At 50.6% G+C, this 17,192-nt stretch overlaps 4 protein-coding genes across 4 annotated transcripts; 2 read left to right on the forward strand and 2 right to left on the reverse strand.

The window, feature by feature from the left end:
• Positions 1–1,530: 1,530 nt before the first annotated feature.
• pxa1 (putative peroxisomal ABC transporter (PXA1)) lies at positions 1,531–4,020 on the forward strand (the record flags this gene model as incomplete). The annotated part of the gene is made up of 1 exon (XM_043295372.1): positions 1,531–4,020. One exon carries the CDS (start codon positions 1,531–1,533, stop codon positions 4,018–4,020), a length of 2,490 nt encoding a protein of 829 aa, XP_043151307.1.
• Positions 4,021–6,295: 2,275 nt separating this feature from the next.
• Positions 6,296–8,980, forward strand: Aud_010537 (uncharacterized protein; the record flags this gene model as incomplete). The annotated part of the gene is made up of 4 exons (XM_043295373.1): positions 6,296–6,488; positions 6,848–6,924; positions 6,983–7,136; positions 7,197–8,980. 4 exons carry the CDS (start codon positions 6,296–6,298, stop codon positions 8,978–8,980), a joined length of 2,208 nt encoding a protein of 735 aa, XP_043151308.1.
• Positions 8,981–9,144: 164 nt separating this feature from the next.
• Positions 9,145–10,365, reverse strand: Aud_010538 (uncharacterized protein; the record flags this gene model as incomplete). Its single annotated transcript, XM_043295374.1, has 3 exons — positions 9,145–9,998; positions 10,051–10,203; positions 10,302–10,365. 3 exons carry the CDS (start codon positions 10,363–10,365, stop codon positions 9,145–9,147), a joined length of 1,071 nt encoding a protein of 356 aa, XP_043151309.1.
• A 3,677-nt stretch (positions 10,366–14,042) lies between these two features.
• Positions 14,043–15,329, reverse strand: Aud_010539 (cyclin family protein; the record flags this gene model as incomplete). The annotated part of the gene is made up of 1 exon (XM_043295375.1): positions 14,043–15,329. One exon carries the CDS (start codon positions 15,327–15,329, stop codon positions 14,043–14,045), a length of 1,287 nt encoding a protein of 428 aa, XP_043151310.1.
• Between the last annotated feature and the right edge of the window lie 1,863 nt (positions 15,330–17,192).

Raw genomic sequence — 17,192 nt, forward strand, 5'->3', positions numbered from 1 at the left:
TTAGTTCTATCTGATAGTGAAATCATACTGTATCCTCGCGTAAGGTAGTGATTTGTGTTTCCACATTGCTGTGCCACCCCTCCCCTGGCGCTGCATTCTTTTGTCTCTCATGACCAAGTCATGGAGGATTTCTTTCCCTCCCCACCCCTCTACTGTCGCAAACCGCATAGTATTACTGACGCACGTACTCAGACTCTCAGATAAATCAAGTGTGACTGACAGGGAGACCTACGGGAGGCGACTATTGAATTGATTCATCCACTGGCGAAAGGCATCTTGGATAGTGGAGATCATGAAGAATATCTTCTAGTCTCCGTTGATGTCCAGAGGTCTGATTTGACAGTTTCTCCCAAGATCCCTGCCCGTCATCTCCACCTTAGTTCTCCATAGCCCATAAGCAGGCGCCAAATCCTCGCTTTGGAATGGCCAGTTTCTCAGTCCACGACGGAGACCTGAATGATCATGTCGTTCTGTCTTTTTAGGTCTTTCTGACCAGCGATTTTTCAGTGATTTGTTTATTGGCATTCTCATAATCCTCAAATCCGATTCTTTGTCCTCTTTAGTCCTACCATTCTCAGTAATAGTGGTTGGGACCATTTGGACGCACTGCACCTCGCCATCCATCCACGATTCATTTGCTTTTCTACATATTAATCCGAGATGGGCTTTAGGCTATCATTACTGAAGAATCAGAAGCAGCTTCCTTCTGTCTGCAACACTCAACTGACTATTAGAGGCTGAAATGAGCTCGTTAACTGCGTAGGTCCGTCGAGTTCTAACAGATGACAGTGAGACGCAATATGATGAGAGGGACCGTAGGGCATCCCAGAAGATGTCTCCCTCATAGATTTCGAGATGATTCGAAATTCGGGGAGTGTTCCTCCGATTTAGCCTGCTAAACGTTTGAGGACCCATCTTCGAAGATCGACCGACTGACAGAAGTAGTATACAGATGGCCCGGTCGGTCTCCCAGTAAATAGCCTTGGGTTCCCCAGCAGGCACAGATTCGGATGAAATCGCTTGGCAGATGGGCAGCTTTTGCCTCCGATCATGATATTTGACTGTTCCTGAATTTAGCTTCTATAAACTATAACCTACAGAAACCTAAATGTCAATCACAAAATGATGTTGACAGCTAACAAGAGAAAGAATCCGGGGGCTCCGCACGTGAGGCCAGCTGTGGAACTGCCACTCCGCATTCTTTGGCCCGAGGTCTTCACATGCAGATGGAAGCCCGCACTACTTAGCACCAACTGCTGACAACAGCATCAACCATCAAGATCACTGCTGGCCATATCTTATCTCATATTCAACTAGAGAGATTCCTTGGAGAAACCCTCTTTCTCTGACGTCGACATTCATGAAATCTGTCTTTCTTACTACATCACCAAGCGCGTCTAAAGTGTAGGCGCCCTCCCCTCATGGCCTGCGACGCCTTGCCATAGGTGTATTGGCTCCCGCAAAGGAAATTCGACCGACGAAGAACGGTCACCGATACGAGCAGACGGGCGGTGCACTAATTTAAGTACGATGGCCGCTCAGTCAACGCTCCGAGCTCGAGAAGACCCTCTCGTTGCGCTGTACACTCATTACGCCAATCTCATACGGACTCGAGTCAAGCAGTCATCGAAGACTTCTAGATTAATTGCAACGCTAGCACTTCTGTTGTCGATCATAGGAAGCGGATATGGAGGGTATAATTGGTATCAGCGAAAGGTGAAGGAGCGTGCGCAGGGTAGGAGGTTACTGCGTCGGAATTCTGGGATCAGGGGCAAGGATGGATCTCGTACAATTTATGTGCCCTACAAAGACTCGATGACCTCCAAGGTCAGGATCCACCCGACGAAGCCTACGACATTCGATGCACACAGGAGGCTGTTTCTGAACCCACCAGCGTCAGCTCGGGGAAATGACGAGGAATCAGGCTCGATGATCCCTCCACCAACAACAAAGCCAGGACTGAATCTGGCGTTTCTACACCAGTTCCTCAGTCTGTGGAGTATCATGGTTCCTCGGTGGAGTAGCAAAGAGACGGGGCTACTGATGGGCCACGGTGTATTCCTGCTATTAAGAACATACTTGTCGCTGCTGATTGCAAGGCTGGACGGTGCGATAGTCCGAGACCTCGTTGCGGGTAAGGGGCGAGCCTTCATGTGGGGTCTCGTGAAGTGGTGCGGTATCGGTACTCTCGCCTCTTATACCAACGCCATGATCAAATTCCTTCAGTCGAAAGTTTCTATCGCTTTTAGGACACGGCTCACGCGGTACATCCACGATCTCTACGTCACAGACAACAACTATTACAAGCTGTTGAACTTGGATGGTGGTATCGATCAAGGAGCAGACCAGTTTATCACACAGGACCTCACACTCTTCTGCTCGGCAGCCGCAGCACTTTACTCTTCTATGGGAAAGCCACTAGTGGATTTGTTCGTCTTCAACTATCAACTGTACCGCTCCCTAGGACCTCTGGCTCTTAGTGGCATCCTCACCGGTTATTTCAGCACAGCAGTGATACTTCGCAAGCTGTCTCCGCCTTTTGGAAAGCTCAAGGCTGTCGAGGGCAAAAAGGAAGGAGACTTCCGAGGCCTGCATTCCAGGTTGCTTGCTAATGCCGAGGAGATTTCATTCTACGGTGGCGCAGATATCGAGCGAGTATTTCTCCTTCGGAGCTTCAAAGATCTGCAGCGGTGGATGGAAGGCATTTATAGCCTCAAGATCCGCTACAACATGCTTGAGGACGTCATTCTGAAATATGCCTGGTCAGCTTTTGGATATCTAATCACGTCTTTGCCGGTCTTCCTTCCCGCGTGGGGAGGTGCAGGCGGTGCTTTGGAGCTGGCAGATGCCTACGAAGAGACCGGTCGCGAACGGGGCCGCATGAAGGAGTTCATCACAAACAAGCGTCTGATGCTTTCATTGGCTGATGCCGGTGGCCGCATGATGTACAGCATCAAGGACATTTCCGAGTTGGCCGGCTACACGTCGCGGGTCTATACACTGATCTCCACACTCCACCGAGTTCATGCAAATGCCTACTACCCTCCACGTGGCTCTCATGCGGAACTATACTCTCTGGCAGATGCACAGGGAACCATCCACAACGGATTCGACGGAGTGCGGCTGGAACAAGTGCCAATTATCGCACCGGCTCTCTATCCTCGAGGCGGAGATGAGTTGATTGAATCGCTGTCCTTTATCGTGCATTCCGGTGAGCACCTCCTTATTTCAGGACCGAATGGAGTAGGTAAATCGGCGATTGCTCGGATTGTCGCGGGTCTGTGGCCGGTCTACCGTGGGCTGGTCAGTCGGCCCCGGGGATTTGGGCTTGACGGTATCATGTTCCTCCCTCAGCGGCCCTATCTCAGCGTGGGGACTTTGCGAGATCAAGTCATTTACCCTCACACCGAGATTGACATGCGCGAGGCGGGTAGAACAGATGCTGAACTTCAGAAGATCTTGGAAGATGCTCGTCTGGGATACCTGCCTGCCCGTGAAGGTGGTTGGAATGCTCGGAAAGAGTGGAAGGACGTCCTCAGCGGTGGCGAGAAGCAACGCATGGCCATGGCGAGATTGTTCTACCATGAACCTCGCTATGCGTTCCTTGATGAAGGAACCTCGGCAGTTTCCTCCGACGTCGAGGGCGTGCTGTATGAACAGGCGAAGGACAGAGGTATCACTCTGATCACGATTTCGACTCGCGTGTCCTTGAAAAAGTATCACACGTTCAGCCTCACACTAGGTCTAGGCGCGGAAGGGGAACATTGGGAGTTTGAGAAAATTGGCACGGAGAAGGAGAAGCTGGGTGTTGAGAAGGAGATCCAAGAGCTCCGCAGGCGTTTGGACAAGGTTGACGAGTGGAAGCAACGCCGTGAAGAAATTGAAAAGGAGCTGCATAAGGTCTGGGGCGAGGAGGGAGAGCTTGCTCCACCGCCATACGAACTTGGAAACGAAGAAGCTGCGGCTGAAGTATCGAAGGAAGCGACGGAAGAGGGCAACATCGGCAAGATACAGGAATAGGTGATTATTGCAAGAGATACTACGCGAGTGGTGTATTCAGGTTACAGGTTATGAGATCTCAATATTGTATCTACATGTGGATCTAGGCTCGTCAAAGTCTGACAATATAGACGTGTGCTACCTAACACTTTCTCTTTGCTGAAGAATCCGGACATCAACAAGGAAAATAACCATGATTGTGAGATCGTCTCGATACCTCCTGTTAAGCGGGTATGAAAGTGCGAGCGTGGCACGCACCATCTGACCATCATAATGCTGACCACCTAGTGCATTCCGCAGTAGGCGAGTAGCAGCGTTCCGATCTTCCAGCACAAACGTGTCTTTCTGAATGGACTGAACATGGCCTCCGGTGGTTTAGCCCTGCGGGGCCCTCGCTGCTGCCTGGCATGTACTTCTCCCATCCACCCTTGCCTTTACCACGCCCGATTCCTTCTGCTGATCTATCCACCGTCCCACTAATGTCACAACTTCATCATTGCAGAAGCTCCCACAGACCATCAGAGGCCAGCACCACAAAGTTCCCTGTCGTCGGTTGAATCTCTATGCTAGTCACAACGAGCCGGAAGGTCAGATACGGGGGAGTGACATTGGGAACCAGCGGTCTGCCAAGGCCACCATCATTCAATAAAGCCTCCGGGTTCGGGTCTGCATCTCATCTGACCACTTGTAAAATAGATCGCCAAAGGCTCTTGTGGGCAGCAAACTGCCAAGCAGTCGGTTATCCTTTGGCACATCCTCCTCACCAGGGTGTTCAGATCGGATCCTCGCTTCTTCACTTAGGATCAATCCGAACTGGTCCGAGTGTTTCGCTCGTTTCTTCGACCGAGCACTGCCCGTGAATCATATATTGAGAGGAGATCGCAGGAGCCAGTGAAGTCTTTCTTGAGGATCTGGGCAATCTGGCCGGCTGTTAGAGAGAGCGGGTCCTCTGTGATACTTGAGGATGGAGGCTTATGGCAGAGAAGCTCTTTATAGCGTCCCCACATGAGATGATCATATAGACTTTTTCAAGTTCAAGAGCCACTGGATTGATTCAACAACTTTGATAAAGCAGTTGACATAGCAGGTCCTCTGTGGGGACTTGTGAATAATCCAGTAGCTTCAGGAACGGTGGAGAGAGACGGCTATACTTTAAAAGAAAATTCACATGTGGTCTCATAGATTTCCAGAATCCCAAGCGACACCCATCAGCCATTTCAATGATCGCTTCAGAATATGCGTCTTCCACTATGGGGTTATTGGGCAACGTTGTCCGGTCATAGCGCCCTATATTGAGACCTGACATTGGAAAACCGGACTCGTTGACTCTCAATCGCTCGTCTACCTCCTCAGAAGACAGCGAAAGCTTTTCATGACAGCTTTTGAAATCCGTTGCAGATGTTGATAGTTTGCAGACTCGACAGGCCATTTTTGCTGTCGAAGCAAGGTATACGATACTGTTGCGGTTATCAGAGCCACCCCAGTGATCCTATACATGATCATTGGGACCCGCAAGGGCAGCCAGCCTCATAGGTAGATTTAGATCTAGAATGACCTCCAGTAAAGCACCGCCATGACGTCTTGAAGCTTGGTGTGTTCCGACGTCTCCATGTTAATGAGGAACGCCGTGTTTGGTAGCGGGGATTCAAAACAAGCAGATGATGCTTGCAAATGCATGGTACGATAATCAAGTCCCAAGCATATAGGTTCTCAAAGTTGAGTTGTGCATCGAGACATAGACAGGTCTTCCAAATTGAAACGCAAGTCAGATTGATCAATCGTTGTTCAGGGATGTGGCTTGGACGCGTTATATACCAGCGCGACGCGCCTCCCTGGTTGTTGCTGATTCGATGTGCTCAAAGTTATCCGAATAATCTCTCCTTTAACTATACTACCTTAAATAGAACAAGAGAGTACAGTACTTTGGTGTTTATATCTCCCTTGTATTCGTCTCTCTAGGCGAGTGGTCCGTTAGGTCCACATGCGAGCGGGCCGCCTCACGCTATTTGACGTACGATCGCATTGAAATCCTCAAAGTACTAAGTCAAACATCTATTACACTCTAATTCAGCAGTAACTGCACGAGCTTCCAGACACCAGAAAAAAGGGGTTAGAAAATTGCCATACTGTCTTTCACTTTGTCATCAAATTGTCTAGAAAGTGAAGAGCAGAGAAGCCTCATTTCTATCACTCCCAACATGTTACGATCATCCTCTTAGCTCCTGCTTCCAGCAACTCAACCTCTCGACTATTTAAACTACTTCTTTGGTCTATCTATAATTCCATCGGCACAGTCATGTCAGCTTCTCCACACTCGCAAACCTCAGCAGAGGATGAAGATACAATCACTATCCCCATTGATCGGTCATTCAGTGATGGCGACCCGTCTACTTGGCCTACAGAGCCCCGATTCGGGATGCCGGACGATACATGGTATCGTGAGAAGCTGGCCATCATGTGGCTGAAAGACACAGGGGCTTATGAAGAGGGTACGTACTGATTTCTAATTCTTCATTCGCATTATTGTTCTCGTTAAGGATCGGATTTGATGTTTCTTCTGTACTACGCTCGAAGTTCCTTGTTGTCTGCTTCTGGCGTTGCAGGAGTACTTGTCCGAGTATTCAGAGGATTCCATGCTTGCTTCCTAGTATCATTTCATGAACTACTTTATCTCAACATTTTGTTCAATTTCTTCGTCGGATATGGACGGGTCGCGAGCAGTCGATTGGATTCATTGTAAGAATCTTGTCAGCACTAATGGCCATTCGCGAGTCTCCTTTCTTTGTTCTTCTATGCTTCACATCAAATCGATCCAAGAGTCCAAAGAATTTACTAAACATGAACCAAGGAACAAATTATGTCATAGACAGTCTGCCAGAAGGCTATGCCGTCTTTGACAGACCGCGTGGGACAAATCCAGACATCGTCAGTCTTGCTACGGAAGACCTTTCACTTCAGAGCTACATACTGACCGACGGCACAGCGTGACCGGTTCCTCTGGGGCCACCCACTTGGGCAGTACTTCCCTTCTACAATCCAGTTCTTTCCACACTTTTTATACCTGATGAAGGGCGGGAAAGAACCGTGCCCCTGCGTTCTTTGCGAGAAATTGGCAAAAAGGAATCGGCGAATCCAAGGTTGTTTCCCCGCTGTGTAACTCGTTCGCAAGCAATGTCAGAACTGACAGTGTCACCTAGATGGCCTGCCCACAAGAGGTCCAGGTAGACCAATCGGGTCACTCAGTACTCCTGGTTCCGGTAAACCTGGTAGACCGCCAGGGAGACCACCTGGTAGACCACCTGGTCGACCTCCTGGAAGGCCGCTCGGTCGACTCGGCCGTCCGCCCGGAAGACCACCGTTGAACCCTATTGTTGACCGGGAAGGGACACCAGACGTCTTCAAGATGGCCGTAATGAAACTCAAGGATAGGGGCGAGTTAGATGAGCCCATCTCGGAACCTTTAAGTATGGACTGGAAGTCCGAAAGACCTGGCCTGGGGGAGTATCTGCAAAAACTAACAATGCAGCCTTCCTATGTTCCTCGCGCTGGTGAAATTGTCCTTTGGGTTCCTAATTTTGAGGGCGAGCTGGCCTGGAACCCAGAACACGCAAGGGTTGAGATGTACGACCCGGCGCTTGATCGATTCATGGGCGTTCCTGAGTGGCGAGCGGGTATCGTCGGCCAGGTCCCAGAGGAAGACACGGTGCTGCAGGATCTAGTCGAGACGGCTAATAAGGGGTGGGCAGTGAATTATTCTGGATTCCGTGTCGAGACGTTCCCTGATCCTAACAGCCCGGACAAGAGCTACTCACTGCAGTACAAGTACGTTCACTTGAAATGTATCAAGCCATTCAATGCGTTCGAGCTCTTTTTGCAGAATATGCCCCGGGATGAATTGCATCCTTCAATCGAGTACGCCATGACTGTTATGTCGTCATTCAGCCTGCTTGAGAAATTTCATTTTCGAGGAAGATGGCCGAATGCCTCCATCTACTGCATGGGCATATTCATTGGGGCGGAACTTCTCATTGCAGGAGATGCGGTTCGCCTGAAACCGGTGGGCTATTCGCTCAGTAGCGGCCAGAAAGCAGTTACGGACGTCATGGTGATCGACGAGATCCGGCTCGACCTAATCCAATGCAGTGACGACATCAAATCAGACCAGCTCGCAGAGAGATATCAGGTGCGCATTGGAGGCAAAGTCTACACGAATAACCGCCAGCGAGCGGCGATAGAGAACCTGATGCAGCCTCCCAAGCCCCTATCTCCCGAAGAAGTTCTCAGTGTCTTCCAGTACATCGGCATGAGCGGGTACGGCGACTGGTATAGTCTCAATGGCGGTAAGACGGTAGATATCTCGCAGGGGATGGTCATCGGCCGGTGTTACGAACCCGATGCCATGCGGCTGCTGTTCGGTAGTCTCTCACTTGGCCGGGATCTGCACGGCGTGATGAGCGGACGACAGTACTCTCGGCAAGCGGACGAGCGCATTCCGGAAGGCAAAGACTGGTTCTGGGGCGACTTCAGGACGCAAACCCTGGCGGTCGAGACGCTGAACGGCGAAGACGTCGGCCATTACAGTGAAATCCGCGATGTGAAGATGTGGCGGGCCAATCTCAAGGTCATCGAGGGCAGGGCCACTGCGGCTGATTTCAGAGAGGCCAAGCTCCCCGGCGAGCTCGGTCGACCGAGCCACAAAGCGCGATCGGCGTTTGGGGAGGTGCGCAAGACGAGTAAGCTGGTTAGCGCTGGTCTGGGGGCGGCCATTACGGATGTGAGCACCAATGTCAGCTCGGCGGACGAGAGCAATATCCAGACTCGACTGAACACTGAAGACGAGGGGGAGGAAGAGTCGCCCGAGGAGGAGGATTATACTCTGCATTTGGAGGACCTTCGGGGAAGGACTGAGGAAACGGAAGGTGGAGACTACGCGCCTGAGAATGATGAGCATACGGCGAAGCGGCCAAAGCATGATCTTTGATGCCAGATACCCATGATTTTTACTCTTTAATTGATAGGTTGAGATTGAAAGTAACGACCTGTCGGCCTTGACTCGGTATATACTGCAACACAGCAACCTACTCTCTTATGTACCTTTGCAGCAGGCCAATCGTGTAACCTGCGGCAAACACGCTTCTATATACACTAATAAGTCCTGCTCACCACCTCCCTCGCAAACTCCGCAAAGGTCTTCCCAGGCTCGACCTCCTCCTCCAGATTCGGCTGCGTAAACACCGCCAACGTATTGCGAGCGATCCTCGCTCCACCCGACGGCCTCGCCCCCTTCACGAAATGCGGCACAGCACGGAACTTTCCCCGCGTGATGAGCTGCAGCGCCTCCCCGGTCTGGAAAGCCAGACAGTCCTTGGGGATATTCACCTTGACGACCTGGCCCGTGCGAGACTGGATGTACAGGCCCGCCTTGGGGTCCGGCGACTGGGGCAGTTCCGCCAGCGGCGTCGAGGCATTGGCCAACGAAGGCGGATTGGCCGCCTCATCGACGAACATGGCGGATGTCAGACCGGTGAGACAACCGTGGTCGAGGTGCGTCGCGCACCAGTCATCATCGTCTTCTGCATCGGCGGTAGAGGCCGCGGCAGGGTCGGTAGGGAAGTAATGCAGCAGCCTGGCCTTAGTCGTCAGACTGGTCTTCACCACGTGCTCGAGGTATCCGGCCTTGTAGCCATCGATGTTGGCGAGGGCGTAGCGGTCGCAGGCGCGGGCGACAAGCGCGGCCGTGTCGATGATGAGCGTGCAGAGCTCCTCGAGGCTGCGGCGGAAGGTCGGGAGATGGTCTGCTGGAGGCCAAATGTTGGGGGCTGTGTATTCGGAGAGATCGGGGAAGTTGTCTGCGGGGGCGCCTTGGAGGTCGGGGTTCTGGTAGAAGGCGCAGTTCACGTAGTAGGAGCCTTTGAGGGTGTCGAAGTGGCCGGACCGGAGGGTTTCTTTGCCGCAGGACCAGCCGACGAGGTATTTGGCTGCGGGGCTGGTGAGGGATTCTATTGTCTGTCAATTTGAGCCTGTGGAGTCGAGGGCGCAGGTCGGACGTACCTAGTTCATCGTTTGGGAGCGCCGCGAGGTAGGAAGCGTTGGAGAGAACCTGAGCGCGGAGGCGAGTAAATGCCGAGTCCAGATCTTTGACGACGATGATTCCCAGCGAGGATGGGCCAAAGGCTTCCGTCAGGGTTTCGAAAGAGACCGTGCCTTAGACCATAAAGAATACGTATCAGCTCCAGAATTCCATTACGCAGAAACAGCAGCTTTCTCTGCAGGCTGCCCATTGAGAGATTGGATCAACTCACCATTGACAAGCTCCTGGAGACTCACTGTGACCGCTTGGGCCTGTGGCACGTCGGTTGCACCCATGGTTGGCTTGTTGAGAGTTGAATTCGAGCTGATTACTGCTGCAGTCAGGTCCCAGAATGAGAAGCAGAACAATAAAGACAAAGGGCCATGTTGTTTGGCTCCCCCCTCTCTCTCCCCACTTTCTAGCGTTACATTGTGTGGTCAACGGCGACTTCCGTCGTCCGTCTCTGGGAGATTGTCCTGTTTGGGTATCGCTTATCAGGCTATCGTCGGCTTTATCTCTTATCAATTGTCTCCTACTTTTTGGTACTAAACATAGAAGGTTGTAGAAGATATTCACACAACTCTAGCAGCAGCTCAGAACAGTGACAAAGATACTTAATAGTGAAGTAAGAGGCATCTCGCCATTCACTAGTTCTTTGGTTGCAATTTACCAGGAAGTAGAAAAGCTGGCAGGCTGATGGTATATAAAGATGCTTCTCCCCATGATTTCTCGTCTTCCTGACATTCAACCACCTCTCTTTTATATAGAATCTGCATTCTTTTCCAATTGCTGTACGCGGACAACTACAGCTGCTTCTATAGCTGATTGCCGTGATTTCATGCTAAAAATATGTCTACGCCGACGTAAACTATAGCTGTTCTTGACTTGATTGCCCAAAGAACTGGCTACGTCGAATGAGCCATCAAGAGCTTGAATGAAGCTGATGACTATGGCCAGGTTGATGCTTGTATATGGACCTCAGGTCCGTCAGTTTTTGCGTCTTTTCTCATTTAATACAATCATGCATCAGTTCGACTACTGATACCCGTTATTCCGCCAGCGAGACCTCGTCGTGCAGCGCACGATCAGTCGGTGAAGCCACAGTTCATGTGGTGTATGCATTGCTTGCGTACTTCCATTAATGAATATGATGCTTTCGATCCGCAGCCGTTCGAAATTAACTGCGAACTCGATGCAGTGAATCGATTTTATGCAAACAGTGTTCGAAACAGGCGTTCGACTTGTGCCACCGTATGTGTAGTTGTCCCTCTTGTTGACACAATGCTCACTGGCTTGGTTAGACGGCGGAGGGGATGTTAGGAAACGCATACGATATCTCGCTGATCCTCGAATGGTACATCGGCTTTTTCGACGTTGATCAAGATTTCTGGACTACTGCAGCCGTTGCAAAGGAGCGTCGAAGAGTGTTGTTGATGCTATTGGACGAGTCAGCTGGCTCGGGCAAAAGAATATCGGTTTTGTTTATGATTACCATGTTGAGGGATCCTTTGACAACGGTGTCTACTTGTGGCCAGTATGGGGGCGCTTTCCCAACCGATCCCCGTAAGTGGAAGTCGGCCTCCATGTTGCCAAACCGGATGAATCTGAGGTTGAATCATACTGAGTAAAACAGGAGCTCAAATACCACCTGGGAGCAACATATCAATGCATTATTGCGCTGCTTATACGTCCCTGCCGGTTCACCTGGGACCTAGAGCCTACTCGCATTGAAATTCAGGTGATGGTTATATTCAATGGGTTATTAGAGCCTTATACAAACTCACGGAAGATTCCAGACTTTTGTCTGACGCCAGACAACCAATACCAGCCTTCCTTCGTTATCGAGATTGGCTGGTCTGAGTCACACAGACGACTTGTTGGACATGAGACTGTGGATGATGGGAGGTCGTCTACAAGTTAAAATTGTCCTGATCCTCGAGTTTGCGCAGAAGACCAGGGCTGATCAAGGCCGAGTTATATGTTCTCTGATGTAGCGGGCAACCTATTCTACCAGCAGGAAGCGGCCTCACTTCCTGAGACGACTAGCAAGGGTCGACCTTATGTCTATACCTCGGATCTTTCATATTGAGAAGCAGCATCGTGCATCGTGGTTGGATCCACATGGACCGAGATGTCCGATGGATAGAGACCACTACAAGCCTGTGAAACACAGCTTTTGTTCTGCTGACAAGCACGTTGAGAGAGTGACAGGGAAACTGATGATGGTGATAAGGAACGCGTAGAAGTTGAACGACGTTCTGCTTTGATGGGTCTGCTTATGACTCTGAAGGAATCTCTTTCTCGAAAAGCAGAAGGAGATCTGGAGCAGAGCGTGTTATCTTACGTTGAGCGTAGTACAGAGTCTACGAACAGTTCCGTCCTCATCCTCGACTCAAATCCTTGTGGCACCGGAATCAGCGTCTTACCGCATCGAGTAGCTGAGAGCCAGAATCCATGGTTGAATATACCATCTTCTCCCAGCCAACACCCACCTCGTCGTCGCAAGATACTCACCGTAACAACAAAACTCCAACGCTCAGTCCAGCAAAGAAGAGCCTAGCGTCCTACCAAGACGCAACCGACATCCATGCTCTTATTCTTGCCATTTGCTGGGCATGCTGCGACAGCAGACCAGGACGCATATATGGAGCCAGCCGATTTCATGGACTGCCACAACTCATCAAGGTTTTTATTGATTCCCTTGCATTGGACATCAATCCTAATATACACCCTGCGAGGTGTGTAATTCGACTGAGGGAGCTTCAAACACAGCTTGGGTGCAGTCTAGACAGCATCGGGGTTTGAATCGCTCAATATCCATTCTCTGTACCCTAGAATTGTTGTTGGGGGGGGGGGACTTGAGGGACCATCAGGAACAGCGAAAGTTGGATATCTCTCCTATATCGTGAGAGTCGAGAGTCGACAAGGAGTAACAGCTTACAGGAACAGCTCGAAGCCGTCGACGAGGAAAAGGCTATTTGTGAGTAGACAATTTGACTCCGAAAGGATACTTCTGGTTCGGTTCGTGGCTATGGCAATGGCAATACGCCGCTGAACTGCAGAGAGGAGATTGCAGTTGCTGTTGATATGTACAACCGCCTATATCAACAATGGGAGGACACCCTGACGGACTATACTGGAGAGATGGAGAAATGGCGAAGAGCCAGAAGGAACGGAAGCGGGAAGATGGTTTTGCTCATACCAACTAACTGGCAGGCAATACAACAATGTTCACAGGACCACCGACTGCAGAAGACGCCCTAAGGCAATGTTGCAAAGGGATAAGTTGATAACCAACTTGATCGTCCACACAACGCATCAAGCATCACCATAAATCATCGGCACGGTCCACCCAGAGACAATCACATACGCGCAAAAGTTTCGGATGGTCCTGCAAAGGACATCGTCAAGGGTACCGGAAGCACTGATGTGCTTGGTGAGGTTGGTTAGTGGGAGTATATGCATCTTTTTCGAGTTTTTCTTGCTACTTTCCATTCAAGTACAGTTCAAAATAAGCATCTGCCATGGATATTCAGGATCAATCAGAATATTAAGTACTGGCTACTGCGTGGTATCCATCCCTTTCATGCCAACCATAGTAAACATAAACATACATACATGCTTGCCAAGTGTCAGAAAGATATCCTGTCTAATTGGGTTCATTCTTGTGGCGTTATCCTAAATGTGAAGAAGAAAAAGAGAGGCATATCCCAGCCATAACATGCAAAAGATGACGCCGTACCATAGCCATAACCATAACCATTATGCAATGCAGACAAGCCAAGTATGGTACGAGTGTAACGAAGGAGATGGAAACTGGGTATTCTAGTAAAAGAGAATTTTAAACAAAAGGAGGCAAGCGAGAAGGGAACAACGACAGTAGGGGAGAACGAAGCTCTAGTGGGTATTTCCTATTATGTTTTCTTGATAGAGTCGAGACCTGCTCGACTGAAATGGTGAAGAACGAATGGAATTAGACACGCCCGTGACGACCACCCATGTGGTAGCCTGCGGCAGAAGCCAGGAATCGGGCGACAAAGCCGGCGCTGCCGTTGTTGCTGGCCATCCTCATCTTCTTGCTGGGCTGCTGGTGGTGACGATGTTCGTGGAAGTCATTAAGGGACTGCTTTGCGTCTGTCTGGATGGCGGGGATGTTGACATAGCTGTAGCCCAGACTGGAAGTAGAAGGACTGCTGACAGCTTCCGCTACAATAATTTCGTCCATGCTGGTCGAAGAGCAGGAGGTGCTGATGCTGGCTGGAGTGCCGCGCGAGCTGGGAGCAACGCTGGAGGAACGGGAGCTCAATGAATTGAATGTCTCTGCGCGAGAGAGGCAGGGGACATCGCTGACGGATGGCGGAGAGATAGATCGGCCAGACCGGTATGGTGACGTGCGAAGGCGCTGGTGGTGATGGTGGGGATTGTAGGGAGTGTACCGCTCACCCTCGACGGACTGCGGGGAGCCCCCCAGGCTGGATGAGGAGACGTGGCTTGGAAGACGCTTGCGAGGCGAGCCGCCCTCTACCATGCTGCGGCGAGAGTCTGCACGACCCTCGACCTTCTGGCGACGCAGACGGCTAGCAAGGAGCTCTGCCGATGCATGGAGGTGGCGCCATTCACGGTAGTGTTGTTGCTGTTGCTGTTGTTGGCGTCTCAGTTCTGCCTCGCGCTCTTGCGCCTCGAATCGCTGCCGAATAGGAGCTAAGAAGGGCTCGAGATGTAGGAAAAGGTCGTCTTCGGTAACCCGAGTGTCCCAGTCGAGAAGAAACAGCAACTGGCGTTCCATCAGGTTCACCTCTGGCAGCGAGAAGGAGAAGCCATCGTAGCCCTTGACGGCCGTGTAGCGGGCCCAGTGCTTGTTCTTTGGGCTCGAGTCATTCAGATTTTTTGCAGCCAGGATGAGCGATGCAAGAAAGATCCGATGGACAGTGCAACGCATGCCCTTGGCGACAGGCGGCAAGCGGGCCCGCAGTCGAGCCAGGTAGACCAAAGAGGTCATCAGCGTAGGAACCTGCACCTGAGACCGAGTGACGAGCGAGATGATGAACGTCTCGAGTGATGGCAGCGGAGGCAAGCCATCCAGTGGAGGTGTGCTTGGAGGCGTAGGCTGGCCATGACGGCTAACGGCAGAGGTCACATGCGACTCGCAGCGGATGACCAGGGAAGCTTGCTGAGCCAGATAGGCCACCATCTCTCGTGATACCGGGCGGGTGACAAACTCATTAAGAGCGGCTCGATTGAGAGCCACGGGAGCATCCATGGTGATGCTGTTGTGGTGGTGGTGGGTGTAATTGTTGGTGTTTGTGTTGTTGATGTGAGCGACGGGAGTATAGAGAGTATACTTCTTCCAAGCGAACGAGGTTGATGTTTATTATTTGGAAATCGTCAACACCCAAAATAGAAGAGATAAAAGTAGTATCTCGTATTTGTCTTGGTTTTGCTCGTTCTCTTTCCCGATAGTGAATGGGGCGAGAAGAGCTGAAAAGGAATGTTGACAATGGTCTTTGTTTGGGGGCGAAGTATCTCTCTGGTGGCAAGGGAATAAAAAGCAAAGCGAGAGATAATAGGGGAAAAGGTCAGAGGGAGATTTCTGGCGACGAGCTGACACAGGACGGACAGCGATGTTTTAAAAATGATTCAAATTCCCGTCCAGCAGGAATAATGTGGTTCTGGAATGCTGAGAGAGAGAGGATAAGGTTGTCGTGTCAACCTGTCGGAAGTGTGCTCTGGGACTGGGCGATCTGTGGAGCAGGAAAGCAGCGCTGAGGCTGAAATAGATCTTCAGTAACAAGCTGAATACGAAACTGTCTTAACAACTTTGATCTGAAGTTCGTATTGAGCGTCGATCGGAACTGAGAAGACGTCTGGTCTGGTGGTGGACATGGAGTGAATGTACGGCCCAGAGAAGTAACACCAAGACAATGCAATGCAGCGAAAGTGGATAGGGCTGATTATAATAATGATCAAAAGCAAATCAATTAATGATTACTACTGCAAGAGAAGCGTAAAAAGAAAGGAAGATCAGTGAGACGAAAAATGGCGAGACTGAGCATGTGGATGACCGCGTGAAGAATCCAGCGAAGGCGGCCACCTGATGTACTTTATAAGGACTCGTGAATGTAGCTTCATCATCGTCCACATAGTCTGGATTCTGATTGATCGCCATTGTTCATCCGTCAATGGGTCGGTATGTTTGCAATTAAGGTGGTGGTGCAGGGCGGCTGGACAGCTGCAAGGACATTTCAGCCAGCAGGAGCAGCCACAGGGATAACTGGTAAAGCACTAGGTAACCTGGTATCATCCTGGGCTCGATGGGGGAATAGGACAGGAGCGGATCGAATGAAATCGAGGATCATCTCAAACGCTGGATTCCAGTGACTGAATGACTGTCGTTGATTGACTGATTCTTCAAGGGTCAGAGGTTGGTCTGTCCCTTTGGCGCGCGATTCGACTGCAACGCGATGATTGGTACAAGCCCTATCCAGCACAGGAACAAATCAGAATGCATGATGGACAATCTGAAAATTAATTATAGATATTCTACGCAGGTAGCTTGAGGTAGTCTCAGAATACTAATTACTCTTCAATTCATTGTCTTGTACTGTAGTCAAGAAAGCGAGGGGGCATTGATAGATCTACATAACTCCATACTGCATCGTGGAAAATCCAGTGGCAGGAGAAATACAGAGCATCGCCGACGAATCATTGCTCCCTTCCCATTTATCCCTCAAACACTGCCATACTTTTATTGTCTTTTAGCAAGGCAAATATCCATCTATTCCTCAGCCTTTACGCTGCCCTGAAACCTTTTCCTGGGGCGAAACGCGCTCCTGTTCCGGCCAGGAATCCTCGCAACGCGTCTGCTTGACTGTCCGCCATGTCTATCCCATTCATTGACTTGCTTGACACTGGCGTTCAGTCTGGAATCCAACTGTTTCTGCTCCTCTCTTGAACACTCTAGGAGCTTCTCCTCGCTTCAGCTGATTCAGGAATCATGACAGAAGTAGGATCCGGAGATAGTTGCAGGCGCCACGCATTCTTTGGCAGTGTAGTACACGACGCAGTCTGCAGTCTGCAGTCCAGACATCATCACAGTCAGAGAACGGACTAGACTCGATATATG

The sequence above is a fragment of the Aspergillus udagawae genome (assembly GCF_001078395.1).
Source record: "Aspergillus udagawae IFM 46973 DNA, scaffold_9, whole genome shotgun sequence".
In the NCBI taxonomy this organism is placed as follows: Eukaryota; Fungi; Ascomycota; class Eurotiomycetes; order Eurotiales; family Aspergillaceae; genus Aspergillus; species Aspergillus udagawae.